Raw genomic sequence first — 13,645 nt, forward strand, 5'->3', positions numbered from 1 at the left:
AGGGGTAGACAGAGCCAACATTTTTATGGCATGATGACATAATTAAAATTCAAATAGTGACAGGTTGCTAACCCATCGCCTTAAAGACGAATCCTAAGTTTATAAGCCTATCCCTTTGTCGTTTTTTATAACATCCATGGGAAAGAGAAGGAGTGGTTCTATACATTTTTATATGGTGCCGGAAACCACAAGTCACACAAACATCCCAACTTGTGTACATATTACACTTAAAACCATTCCCTCTCTAAAGCACCTTGGAGATGCCACCGCCACTTCCCTGAAAGGTGCTCCGGTTTCTTCATTACCTCCACTTACCAGAACCAGAAATAATGACCCTTATACATAATCAACCAAAGACAAAACCAAACTCACATCTGTAGAATCCTTATTAATTGACGCGAAGGTTTCAGTCAACAGTTCCTGTAGGAACTTCTTTGGACTTCTTAGGTTCCAGTGTGGTGTTTGGAGGTACAACTTGAGGTACACTCCGGCCACTACCACTTCCCCGGGGGGTGCCCAGGTCTCTTCGTTGCCACCGCTAGCGGCTCGCTCTAAGGCTTCTCTGTCCTCGAATGTGGCGTTCGGATCGCGGAGTTGGTTAGATTGGTGACTGAAAAGAAATATATATATATTACTGCAAGTTTAAACTTCATGTTTGATTTCCTGGGTGCCGATAACGTCGCGTGGACGACTGAAAACTCAAATTCCCTTTGTACGAGCACTTTTAATCTTTGTTAAAACCGCTGTGATTTCATATGCCCAGCAAAGCCCTAAATGATTAAATATATTAGTTTGAATAATCAGATTAACTTTCGTAAAGTATGCTTCCTGCGAGATTTCAACTCACGATTTTGGGGTTTATAGAAAACAAAGAAAAATAAACTTTCGAGTTCTGGAATAGGGGACTTTTCTTGTTCAAGGTTCACCATCTGTTTTAGTTAAACGTTGTTCAATAGTTTTTGTGTTGGACCTTCAATATATTTTTACCTTTTTTGTATCTATACATATAATAAATCTGTAGAAGGGTCAATTCTGTACATTGAAAATATTGAAAAAATAAATAGCGGGGGGTGTTACTGGATCGACACCAAACCCAAATATGTGATTAATAAATTTATACCTTATTATCCTGGGCATAAAATGGGATACTTTTTATCCTGGAAAAATACGCAGAAAAACATAAATCTTAATTTTTCAGTTTAAGCGATCTTCTCTTACTAGAACATCGAAACATCTAGGCGAAGCCTAGCCGTATTTGGGTCCAATAGATATTTATAAGATGTCATTGTCAGAGTTACTCAAAATGGAGAAATAAACCATCCACGCGAAGACCAACATCCGCGCGGACGGAAGCTAGTATAAATAATAAAATTACCTGTCTCGCAGCCTGGCCACATGGCGGACGACCCTCAGCCGGGCGTCGTCGCTCCACACGAGCTCGGGGTGCTCGTGCTGCGCGTCGAACATGCTCAGCGCGCTCGCCGCGCTCGCCTCGCGCATCGCTTCCGCGAACACGCCGGGCACGTACCGAGATATCGTGAGGCGGACCTACAGACAAATTCACGTTTTATCTTTAACCCGGTCATCTATCCTCCTGGCGTCTTTTACTATATTCTCACATACATAACATATAGTCATATCTATATCCCTTACGGGATAGACAGAGCCAATAGTCCCGAAAAGACTGAATGGCCACGATCAGCTGCTAGACTTAATGATGGAATTGAGATCCAAATAGTGACAGGTTGCTAGCCAATCGCCTAAAAAAAGGATCGCAATTTTATAAGCCTATTCCTTAGTCTCTCTTATTCTCACCTCTATAAGATTTCGAGATATTCCTGACGACCATGAACCTGGATTGGGTGTGTATCATTTGTACTTTAGAGGTTTGTATATCATTGACTGAACCACGATATTCACTGGTTAAAATTGTTATACAATGTAACCTTGAAGACCCTGTGACGTCAGGCGAGCGCCCGCGCACAGGGCGGCCGAATACGGACATTTCGCTGCGTAAGCGTCTTGCCGCGATCCCCACAATACAGAATATCAAAACTCCTTTCATAATGGATGCCTACAAGTTTATTACTATCAAAACCCAATGCAAATTATTATCTTTCCCCGCTTTTAACCTTTTCACAGAGAGAATATTTAGTATGAAGGAATGTTCTGACGCGACGTGTCTTACCAATTTTGTAAGATTAAAACATATCACGCCACTTCTCTTATACTTTTCAAAGTGTCATAAATTCTTCATATTTTATCTCAACATACCTTGGGCCCATGCAGTTTGTCCGACATCATACGCGCTAGAAGTTCTACCGCGGCTTCTCTTATTTCTGGTAACTTACTATTGCAGAACAGATCTAGTAGGTATATCACAGCACCTGAACAAACACAAAATATGACACTTAATCACACATGTAATTTAATCACATGATGGTAATTAGGACATAAATGATATGACTTCCATGATTAAATGAGATGACTAGATGACTTCAAGTCTTTCCTTATCAGACCGGTTGTCAATGCTTCTGCCTTAAGCAGCCTTACTCCCAGTAAGGATACCAATGTCGCAAGACTCCAGAGGCTGCTATATCTTCCATTCAATCGTGTATGAGTACCAGGAAAGCAGGTAAAAAAGCTTCAAATAAGACCTACCTTTAGCCAAAGCCTCCTTGACTAGCGCAGTATTGGCCAACAGAGCCGCCAACGCTGCCAACGCTTCTGCCTTAGGCGGCCTTACTGGCAGCAAGGCTAGCAAATGTCCCAAAACTCCCAAATACACCTATATCTTCCACACATTCCCGTGGCATGACTAAGAAAGTAAGTAAAGTGGCTTCGAATTAGTGTCAAACCTACCTTTAGTCAACGCCTCCTTGACTAGCGCAGTATTGGCCAACAGAGCCGCCAACGCGGCCAACGCTTCTGCCTTAGGCGGCCTTACTGCCAGCAAGGCTAGCAAATGTCCCAAAACACCCAAAGCACCAATATCTTCCACACATTCCCGCGGCATGACTAAGAAAGTAAGTAAAATTACTTCGAATTAGTGTCAAACCTACCTTTAGCCAACGCCTCCTTGACTAGCGCAGTATTGGCCAACAGGGCCGCCAACGCTGCCAACGCTTCTGCCTTAGGCGGCCTCACTGGCAGCAAGGCTAGCAAATGTCCCAAGACGCCAGAAGCGGCTATATCTTCAACACATTCTCGACTGCCAGCTACGGCCAAGACGCAACGTAAGGCGGCGTCTTGTAAAGGCGGATGCGCACGAGCTGATAGAAGTCCGAATATGAGACCGAACTGCCCGATGCACTGGATTTCGACACCTGAAAAACGAACAAACATTTAGTAACTCGCACCTGCCCCGTAACGTTTTACGATGAAACTTGTTTGGTTAATTAAGTCTCATAATATAGGAGAAGAAGGAAGACAAAATGACATAGTATAACGCTTGGATAATGTTGTATCAAACATATCTACGACAAATGGAACCGTATATTCGGGGGACCCCGCCGACCATCAGAGATAGAAGAGTTAGCAGAATAGCAATATACTAAACAAAATTTGGTTTTTCAGCTTAATTCGCATTTATCTGTGCACGCATATAAATACAGCAGGAAATTATTAAACAACTAACCTGGATTCTTAATAATAACATTCGCCACGGCGGTAAGGGCGAGCGTGATATGGTGAACCCTCTCCGCAGTCATATCGGATTGGGTTTCTGTCTGCAGGTACTTGAGCAGGTCCAGAATGAACTGCTGGGGATTCTGCAAGGGAAGAAAACTAGATGATTATTTGAAGTTTTCAACTTTCAGGAAAAACTACATGAAAAAAGTAAAAGTAAAAGAAATTAACCTATTACTAACAGTGAATGATTTAATGAAATACTTTTAAGAACACAGTGCACTCATATGTAGAACAAGTGTATGGCCTTGCCGCCTCCGATCGAAAAAATCCAAGCTTGATGTCACTAGAAATATGGATGGTAAACTGTAGATGCCGAAATCCAGGCAAATTGGACAAAAAAAAACACTAAAATCAGATGGATAACGATCTATAATAGCTAAGAAAGATCCCACACGTACGAGGACTACATAAATGAAATTTCACTGCTGGTAGCTTTTAACTATGTAATGTTTGACAGTCATAGTAATTATATTCTGACGTGTAGTTTGTTCCGCCGCTTCTTCTACACATGCGCATTAGAAGCGATAGTAGTTATAATTAGATTTAAGTGATGTGACCGTCAATAAGTGATACCTTGTATCCAATTTTGAAAATATAATCTATTCTAAAAGGCGATTAAGGGATACAAACTTGGGATTCTTTTTTAGGCGATGGGTTAGCAACCTGTCACTATTTGAATCTCAATTCTATCATTAAGCCAAATAGCTGAACGTGGCCATTCAGTCTTTTCAAGACTGCTGGTTCTGTCTACCCCGCAAGAGATATAGACGTGACCATATGTATGCATGTATGTATGTAAGAAAATGCTGCAGAGCAGTTTGTTACCGCTTCTTCTGCACTGACGCCTTGGAAGCGGCAGTAAACTTAGTTTAAAGTAATTTATTTGACGTCAACCAATGTTGTTAAAACATACGTTTCGACAATTATTAAGCGATATGAAGTATCCTATAATAATGAATAAAAAAAATTGAATTTTGAATCTATTCTATTCTATCCAATTGTAAAATAATTAAAATTACCTGTATAGGAAAGTCGGGCTGATCGTTATAAATATCAATATACACGCCGCCGACCGGCACGAGTTTCTCGTGGGCCGTGTACGAGAACTCCGGCACGAGTGGACCCTGGGACTCCGTGGAGTCCGGTTTGATGTCGCGCAACACCTCGCGCAGCTCCCCGCGGGTGCTGTTGTCCCACACCAGGTAAGGTGTACGCCAGTTGGACGTGATCGTTTTTAGGAGCTGAAAAGAGGAAATCAGTGATAAGTTTTAGGAGTATTTGTGTACTTCTTAATAGAACACATTTTTACGGATTTAAATGTTGGTTGTAAAAGAGCTCTTAAGGGATCTTTACATCGATGTTACATCTCAAAAAGCCTCTTTTACTTTTACATACATACATACATATGGTCACGTCTATATCCCTTGCGGGGTAGACAGAGCCAACAGTCTGGAAAAGACTGAATGGCCACGTTCAGCTATTTGGCTTAATGATAGAATTGAGATTCAAATAGTGACAGGTTGCTAGACTATCGCCTAAAAAAGAATCCCAAGTTTGTGAGCCTATCCCTTAGTCGCCTTTTACGACATCCATGGGAAAGAAATGGAGTGGTTCTATTCTTTTTTGTATTGGTGCTTTTTTGTGGTTCCCACACGGTACTTTTAATTGGTTTCTTTTTATTTCTTTCTACATTAATAATACGTTAAAATTAGTTTCATTCAGCGTCTATAGTCTGAGATGTGTTCGTCGCTGTTTCTATATAAATTACGTTATTTTGTCAGTATATCCGTTGCCGTTTACCTCGTGAAGGTCCCCATCGGCCAGTCTCGAACACAAGTACGGCGTGAGTAATGTGTGCAAAGCGTGTGTGATGTGCTCGTCGCAATCCGACGGCGTCTCGTGAGGGCCGTACATTGCTGCTAGGGCCGTCACACACTGCTTCGCAAGCAGATTTGCTACTTCCTGCAAAAAAGTAAGATGCATTTAGAATGAAAAAAAAACAAAGTTAATTACTTTGTTTGTACAGTCTATATCTAAACAATAGGTACACCTTTTATTAATAGATACTTGTGTACTAAAAGTAGGTAGCGACGCGGCGTACATACGTTAAATGCTGACACAAGCAAATGTACTAAATGTATGCATTGCACAAAGTTTACACTTTCGGAACATAGATTTATTACCGATTGAAAACCGCAGCTCCGTTGGCGATTTGGAAACGGACGAATGTGATTAAGCGACCAGAGTAAACACGTTCTGGAATGCTGTGGAAATGGACCTTAACCGTTCTGCCTTTATTATATACATCCCCAGAAACCTGCCTGCTTGTTGGAAACACGTTCTGGAATGCTGTGGAAATGGACCTTAACCGTTCTGCCTTTATTATATACATCCCCAGAAACCTGCCTGCTTGTTGGAAACACGTTCTGGAATGCTGTGGAAATGGACCTTAACCGTTCTGCCTTTATTATATACATCCCCAGAAACCTGCCTGCTTGTTGGAGTCGCGCTCGGCCTGCAGCCCGCACTCGGCGAGCGTGTAGTCGTACTGCAGTACGGCGGGCAGCAGGGCGTGCAGGGCGCCGGCCCTGGCCAGGGCGCCGCGGCACGTGGCGTCCGAACACAACGCCGCTATGGCCTCGGCGCCGGCGCACGCCGTGTCGCCCAGTTGCTGAAAACAATTTGCCGATTAATTTCTCAATAATTAAGGGTACAAAACGAGATTATCACACAGAAAAATGCTAAATTAACTTTTTCGTTTGATCTAATGTACCATAGAAGCAATTCGCGAAGTCCTATTAAAAATCGATCCTTCGGAAGGGAAAACTTCTTTCACAAATAACCAGCTATGATGCATAGAACTTACAAAACTTTATGTAACTATTGACACTGATTTCGAGGCGTTTGCTTAACCAAATCCAAATGCTCTCTTACTGCTTTCGTGCATATCGGAGGAAGGAAGATCTTCTACCATTAGAGCGACAACATTGATGCTGAGAGAAATGAATGTAATGTCTCCTCACTGTGTGGTTCCCGGCACCAATGCAAAAAAGAATAGGACCACTCCATCTCTTTCTTTGAATCTCAATTCTATCATTAAGCCAAATAGCTGAACGTGGCCATTCAGCCTTTTCAAGACTGTTGGCTCTGTCTACCCCGCAAGGGATATAGACGTGACCATATGTATGTATGTCTCCTCACCGGCCTGCCGAGCAGCGGCACGAGGTCGGCGGCCAGCGCCGGCAGCGCGGCGCACTCGCGGCGGGCGGCGGGGAAGGCGGCCGCCACGGCGAAGCAGCGCGCCGCGTGCGCGCACACCAGCGCGCTCAGCTCGTCGCCGCGCCGCGCGCTGCCCAGCATCGGCACGCAGCGCGACAGCGCCTCGTGCAGAACCTGCACGGGGGATTAGAATTATGTTAAGCTTGTCCACAGCGCTGTGTTTGCTTTACTTGCAAAAAAGGGGGAAATAATTTAACCATGATACAATGCAGAGATCGTGGCAAGTGGAAAGAGGTAGTCTCTGCCTACCCCTTCGGGAAAGAGGCGTGAATTTATGTATGTATGTATGTATGATACAATCATGGTACGTATATGGTTCGCCTACTTAAGTGGCTAAAGACAGACGGAAATCGCTTCGTATAAAAAAAAACTATTATTTTCTCAAAGACTCCCCCGGCTTATTCATTAAAGAGAGGTGAGAAAACAGCCAGGACTGACACCAGAAGGATGACGTCAACGTGACGTCATAATGTTGTAAACAGGATTTCACAATAAAAGAGATAGATATATATTTAGCGGCGACTGCTATCACAAAGACTGCACTGAGAGACCTGCAGGCCGCCTTCCCTCCGCAGCTGCTCGGCGTTGAGCGCGGAGCAGCGCACGGTGGCCAGCGCCAGCTCTATGGCGGGCGGCAGCAGCGCGGTGGTGGAGCGGGCGAACAGCGACTCCGCTTCCGCTTCCAGGCGAGCGGTGCGCAGGAGCTGCGGGTAGCCGGCGTACTTGTACGGTGCTAACACTGCGGGAAATTATGAAAATAAAGTTTAATAATTTCGGCCATATAATCAGGAAGGCATACAACAAGCAACAATGTCGCGATAACACAAAGTTCACGTCGCAAATTTTACCGCTCAAACACACATCAAGTGGCGCCGCATCCCATCAACGACTGAAAAAAAACGCGGTTTCCACGCAGTGTTAAAATTAATAAACGTTCATCCAACGTCTACACTAGTGCGAATGAACTCGAAATATGGCATTAAAAGAGTAGAAGGCGTATAAACTTTCAAAACCATGTCACAATTTATATGAGAAACCTTCAAGTCAAAATCGGATATTTACGTCGAACAAGCCAGAATGGAATCAAAAATATTTTTTTGTCTAGTTTTCATGAGAAAACACCACTATAATTAAAACTAGATATAGTTAAAACTTTAGAACACTTACCATCGGAATACCTCTGGAATAGGATAGTCTGCGTTCGCAGTATAAGAACAATATTGTTCGCGTTCGGTCCGTCGCCCGTCCATACGTTCCGACTACATAAGAACTCGTACGCTTGGTTCACGGCCTCGAAGCGATCCTAGAAAAAAAATCACAATAAGAAATGTCTACAGCTTAGAATAAAATTCCCAGTGAAAAAGCTCCTCAGCAACCTCTGGCAATACATTCCTCCAACGCGGCTTTTAACACCAATCCTGGAGTATAATTACCTACACTGGGTTTTTACACCGAAGCAACTCTCCCCAGACCTTCGTTCCCAGGGGAACCTAACCTAGATTGAATCATGGACATCCAGCTGCCTGAAGCTGCAGGTTGCCTCGCCCTGTTTTCCCTCATCTAAACGCTTCACTTCTAAGTGATCTATGAAGATCTTCTAAGTATTTACCCTTCCTTCAGGATTCTTATCAGGATGGTACTGTTGCGCGAGGCGATAGTACGCCTTCCTCACGGCGGCTTCGTCATGAGGTCCATTGCCGTCCAGACCTAGAGCTTCGTACGCTTCATTCACCGTCATGGATGGAGGTTTCTTCTCCACTTCCTTACGCCACGCTTCTAGCACGTCTTTTAGGAGGCGAACCTGATGAAAAAGTCACATAAGTAAATGTAATAGAAGTTCCTGTCATTTTGATAAGTAACGATAAATTAAACTTAACATACGCATAGGTATAAATCAATAAAGATAATTTGTATTGTTTTGTATGCAGCAGAACATTGAAATTTCCCCACATAGCGAGTCCATGTTTTCTACAGGTTTCATTTCGAATAGTGCGCGTTGGAATCACAAAACTTGATTCCCCCAAAACCGAACCATCATCATATGACACGGCGTGGACAGGAATTTCATTCATGTGGTTGATTCCCCCATTTAATTTCAGGTTGTTTCCGACACCACGATTTGCCAAATCCATCATCCGCCAGACATCCTATCCGAAAATCAAGTCGCCAATACATGCAAGTTTCAACACTTTCAAGGCAAGAGTGAATAGTTAATATTTGACCTTGCGTGTACCAACCTTAGACCTCACCTTGCACATCATCAAGAGACTGTCTTAAATGCATTCAAATTTGCAATAAAACCTAAAATAAAGTACACATATGCCGTGTGGTTCCTGGCACCAATACAAAAAAGAATAGGACCACTCCATCTGTTTCCCATGGATATCGTAAAAGGCGACTAAGGGATAGGCTTACAAACTTGGCATTCTTTTTTAGGCGATGGGCCAGCAACCTGTCACTAGTTGAATCTCAATTCCATCATTGAGCCAAACAGCTGAACGTGGCCATTTATTCTTTCAAGACTGTTGTCTCTGTCTACCCCGCACGGGATATAGACGTGACCATGTGTAAGTATAAAGTACCCACCGGGTCCGGTATGGGCCAGTCGGGGAACCGCTGCGTGTCGCACAGGTGCCGCAGGTAGAACATGTTGCAGAACAGCTCGTGCTGCAGCTGCGGGTAGCGCACCGCCGGCACGGCCAGGTACGGGTAGCGGGCCGCGATGTGCGCCCGCAGCCGCGGCGTGAACTCGCCTATATGTGCTGCCACCTGCCGGCAAACGTTACATCGAGTTTATTTTGAAGTTTCATTAAATAGTTATGAAATTTAACGTCTTCTTTTGAAATTTATTTATTTAGTTATTTATTCCTACAGAAGATAGAAGGAGAAAATAATCAGTTTAAAATGTCTTTATTATTCAACGTAAAAATTCATAATCTTTGACAAAAAAAATTTTTTTTTACATATTTGTAACAAACAAAATCATAGCAACCGTTGCTATGGCGTATACCAAGAAGGTTGCCTACAATAATCTCCGTTGTAACATCGGCTTAATCTTTCTTTTGTAGCGAAAGCGATTGTCATACCAAAACATTTTTCGCTGCGGCTTATTCATGCAATATCAATGACTAGCTTAGGAATGATGCACGGCATTATCAGGCAATCAGTTTCCCCAGCGTCTCCCCCATGGGTCTATACTACTGAGCCAAAGGTTTCTATTCGCTGGAATCCTAAACGCTAAAATGGGACAAGGTTAAATACTTGTGTAAGCTATAAAATATACTGATACACGTAAATCAACCGCCGATTCTGCTTTGTTGTAATTTGTATTTACAAATCATCAACGACGAACTTTTATGCTAACTGCTTTAACATTCTACAGCTTTTAAACACCTAATCCCCACCTTCATCATGAGCAAATTCCTCATTTCGGAGCTCCATATCGCCTCGGGCGTGTCCCACTCTCCTAAGAAGATCTGCGCGAACTTCTCAGCTCCGTGGTTTTCCAGGTAACACACCATGGCTTCCGGCAACAACTGGCCCAGGATAGAACGCTGCATTATGTCTGAGGTCGTCTGAAAATATAGAGAAAAATTAAATATTGCTCGGCACAGCTTCCTGCTTGACACAAACCAACATAAGAAATTTTGATGCCGCTTCATTTGTTAACTGAGACCCGGTACAACATGCATGGAAAGAGCAATTTAGAAGCTCTATTTACTATTCCGGATTCTATTTATTCTTCCATAAACAACACATTTGATTTGTTCTATAATATCCAAGTCATAAGAGAAATACCTAACTCATTGAATGACACACGCAGTTATCCCACCGCTGTCACCAAGTAATAGTTAAAACAAGAACAAACACATCGGTTAAAAAAGCGACGTTATTTATGTGAATAAACTTGTTGGTGTTGCAACTGCAAAAGATATTAATTACTACTCAAAACTAACCTGATCCGCTCTAAAAGCTTGCTTCATATGCGTCAGTCGCAAGAACCTCGCGATAGGCAATAAATTCGAGCCCGTATATAACAGCATGAAGTAGAAAACGCCCGTTAGATATAACTTAGAAATTTCTGGGTTGTCTTGCATCACCTCGTATAACAGTGTTGCCACCTGCAAATAAATAATATCTACTTTATTGTTATAACTTAAGTATAACCTCTATTTGAGTGAGGTATTTGAGTCCGATGACAGGGTTTGTAAGGGCTGTAATGAACATACATATAAATCGGTATAATATAAAAGGAGAAATTAGAAGAGTCTAAGAGAGACTAAGGTCAGAAGGATAGTTACCTTTTCTACGAGTATGGGATCGAACGTTAACAATAACTGTACAACGTGCGCCAAACACGCCGGCTCTGATAACATTCGCTTTATTTTCGGCAGCGGTCTGATTACCGCGTCTTCTTCGTCTCTGCAATGGAAATAACGATTTACTTTCACTATCTGAAATTAATTACACTATTTTGGAATAAGCTGAAAACAGAAACAAATAAATATTGAGAACAAGTGAAAGTGTTGATAACTCAAGCATCACCGACCGCCGCCATTTTAATATTCCAACATTTGCAGGTTTAGAAGCCAAAGTAAAAGTAGAGAACGGAAGAAAATTATAAAAAAGTTGATGCTTTTGTCATTCTGTATGTCTTTAAGAGCACCATAACATACCTGCTGGGGTAGTATCTGGCGCACGAGATCAAGAGGTCCAGCACGGTGGCGGCCAGCGCGCTCTCGTCCAGCACGGCGCTCCCCCGGGACACTAGAGTCCCCTTGAGCTGCGGACGCTGCCTATCCCGCACAGCTAGCATACCTGCTGGGGTAGTATCTGGCGCACGAGATCAAGAGGTCCAGCACGGTGGCGGCCAGCGCGCTCTCGTCCAGCACGGCGCTCCCCCGGGACACTAGAGTCCCCTTGAGCTGCGGACGCTGCCTATCCCGCACAGCTAGCATACCTGCTGGGGTAGTATCTGGCGCACGAGATCAAGAGGTCCAGCACGGTGGCGGCCAGCGCGCTCTCGTCCAGCACGGCGCTCCCCCGGGACACTAGAGTCCCCTTGAGCTGCGGACGCTGCCTATCCCGCACAGCTAGCATACCTGCTGGGGTAGTATCTGGCGCACGAGATCAAGAGGTCCAGCACGGTGGCGGCCAGCGCGCTCTCGTCCAGCACGGCGCTCCCCCGGGACACTAGAGTCCCCTTGAGCTGCGGACGCTGCCTATCCCGCACAGCTAGCATACCTGCTGGGGTAGTATCTGGCGCACGAGATCAAGAGGTCCAGCACGGTGGCGGCCAGCGCGCTCTCGTCCAGCACGGCGCTCCCCCGGGACACTAGAGTCCCCTTGAGCTGCGGACGCTGCCTATCCCGCACAGCTAGCATACCTGCTGGGGTAGTATCTGGCGCACGAGATCAAGAGGTCCAGCACGGTGGCGGCCAGCGCGCTCTCGTCCAGCACGGCGCTCCCCCGGGACACTAGAGTCCCCTTGAGCTGCGGACGCTGCCTATCCCGCACAGCTAGCATACCTGCTGGGGTAGTATCTGGCGCACGAGATCAAGAGGTCCAGCACGGTGGCGGCCAGCGCGCTCTCGTCCAGCACGGCGCTCCCCCGGGACACTAGAGTCCCCTTGAGCTGCGGACGCTGCCTATCCCGCACAGCTAGCATACCTGCTGGGGTAGTATCTGGCGCACGAGATCAAGAGGTCCAGCACGGTGGCGGCCAGCGCGCTCTCGTCCAGCACGGCGCTCCCCCGGGACACTAGAGTCCCCTTGAGCTGCGGACGCTGCCTATCCCGCACAGCTAGCATACCTGCTGGGGTAGTATCTGGCGCACGAGATCAAGAGGTCCAGCACGGTGGCGGCCAGCGCGCTCTCGTCCAGCACGGCGCTCCCCCGGGACACTAGAGTCCACTTGAGTTGCGGGACGCTGCCTATCGCCCGCCAGCCTTCCATACTGTTCGCCCAGCATTTCGTCTTGTTGTTTATTTGCCCGGATTGGTACAACTCTTTCAGCTGGAAAATTATCATTTGTTTTAACATAACATGGAAACGGTCAATGGAAAAGTTCATTTAATTTTTTCGTTAATCGTAAATTTCCCCTTTAGAACCTTTAGAAGAGGCGATTACCTGTTGAAAACTGACAGGGCCAACCCTCTGCACTTTGTCCCCCTGCTCCACGTTGTAGTACCACTCCCTGTCAGATCCCTTGGGATCAGTAGTCTGCGCGGGACCCTCTATGACGTTACTCTGAGTGGGGACCGTCGCCCGCGACGTGTGTAAGTGGGCTAATGTCATTAGTTCTACTAGGATTCTGTAAATAACAAAAAAAAAAGTTGCGGCTAATCTGGAAAAAGCACAATCTACTGAACTGTATTCGGTATAATAAAATAATGATTCGGAAACGAATTCAGAATAATTTAGGAAATAGCTTATTGCTATTTCACTTGTCTGAATTAATTACTTAATAATATCATCACTTAGCCTATGTCTGAATTTGATTAAGTAGAAAACATGCTTAAACAAATGGACATGGAGCAATAAACTAATCAGTCAAGATTTTAAAATACCTACATAAAATTCAGTTCAAGCGCCAAGTTTAATAATAATTAACAAATTCCTAATAAAAACTGTTTTAACGCTAGAACATGTTTAAGCAAATCCTACTCGGAAACTC

The 13,645-nt window shown here is 44.6% G+C and overlaps 1 protein-coding gene across 1 annotated transcript in view; it reads right to left on the minus strand.

The window, feature by feature from the left end:
• The window catches only part of LOC106137259 (dnaJ homolog subfamily C member 13), a 31,075-nt gene that overhangs the window by 4,219 nt on the left and 13,211 nt on the right, over positions 1 to 13,645 (minus strand). Inside the window, exons 17-34 of the mRNA XM_060949805.1 lie at positions 13,099 to 13,282; positions 12,782 to 12,984; positions 11,271 to 11,391; positions 10,926 to 11,090; positions 10,374 to 10,544; positions 9,556 to 9,738; positions 8,579 to 8,770; positions 8,137 to 8,272; positions 7,521 to 7,708; positions 6,892 to 7,083; positions 6,178 to 6,361; positions 5,491 to 5,648; positions 4,710 to 4,931; positions 3,638 to 3,770; positions 3,063 to 3,326; positions 2,275 to 2,387; positions 1,376 to 1,548; positions 373 to 610 (exon numbers count right to left, since the gene is read on the minus strand). Coding sequence (XP_060805788.1) covers positions 373 to 610; positions 1,376 to 1,548; positions 2,275 to 2,387; positions 3,063 to 3,326; positions 3,638 to 3,770; positions 4,710 to 4,931; positions 5,491 to 5,648; positions 6,178 to 6,361; positions 6,892 to 7,083; positions 7,521 to 7,708; positions 8,137 to 8,272; positions 8,579 to 8,770; positions 9,556 to 9,738; positions 10,374 to 10,544; positions 10,926 to 11,090; positions 11,271 to 11,391; positions 12,782 to 12,984; positions 13,099 to 13,282 — 3,220 coding nt within the window. The remainder of the gene's footprint in view (positions 1 to 372; positions 611 to 1,375; positions 1,549 to 2,274; positions 2,388 to 3,062; positions 3,327 to 3,637; positions 3,771 to 4,709; positions 4,932 to 5,490; positions 5,649 to 6,177; positions 6,362 to 6,891; positions 7,084 to 7,520; positions 7,709 to 8,136; positions 8,273 to 8,578; positions 8,771 to 9,555; positions 9,739 to 10,373; positions 10,545 to 10,925; positions 11,091 to 11,270; positions 11,392 to 12,781; positions 12,985 to 13,098; positions 13,283 to 13,645) is intronic.

This window comes from Amyelois transitella, chromosome 19 (assembly GCF_032362555.1).
Source record: "Amyelois transitella isolate CPQ chromosome 19, ilAmyTran1.1, whole genome shotgun sequence".
NCBI classification, from domain to species: Eukaryota; Metazoa; Arthropoda; class Insecta; order Lepidoptera; family Pyralidae; genus Amyelois; species Amyelois transitella.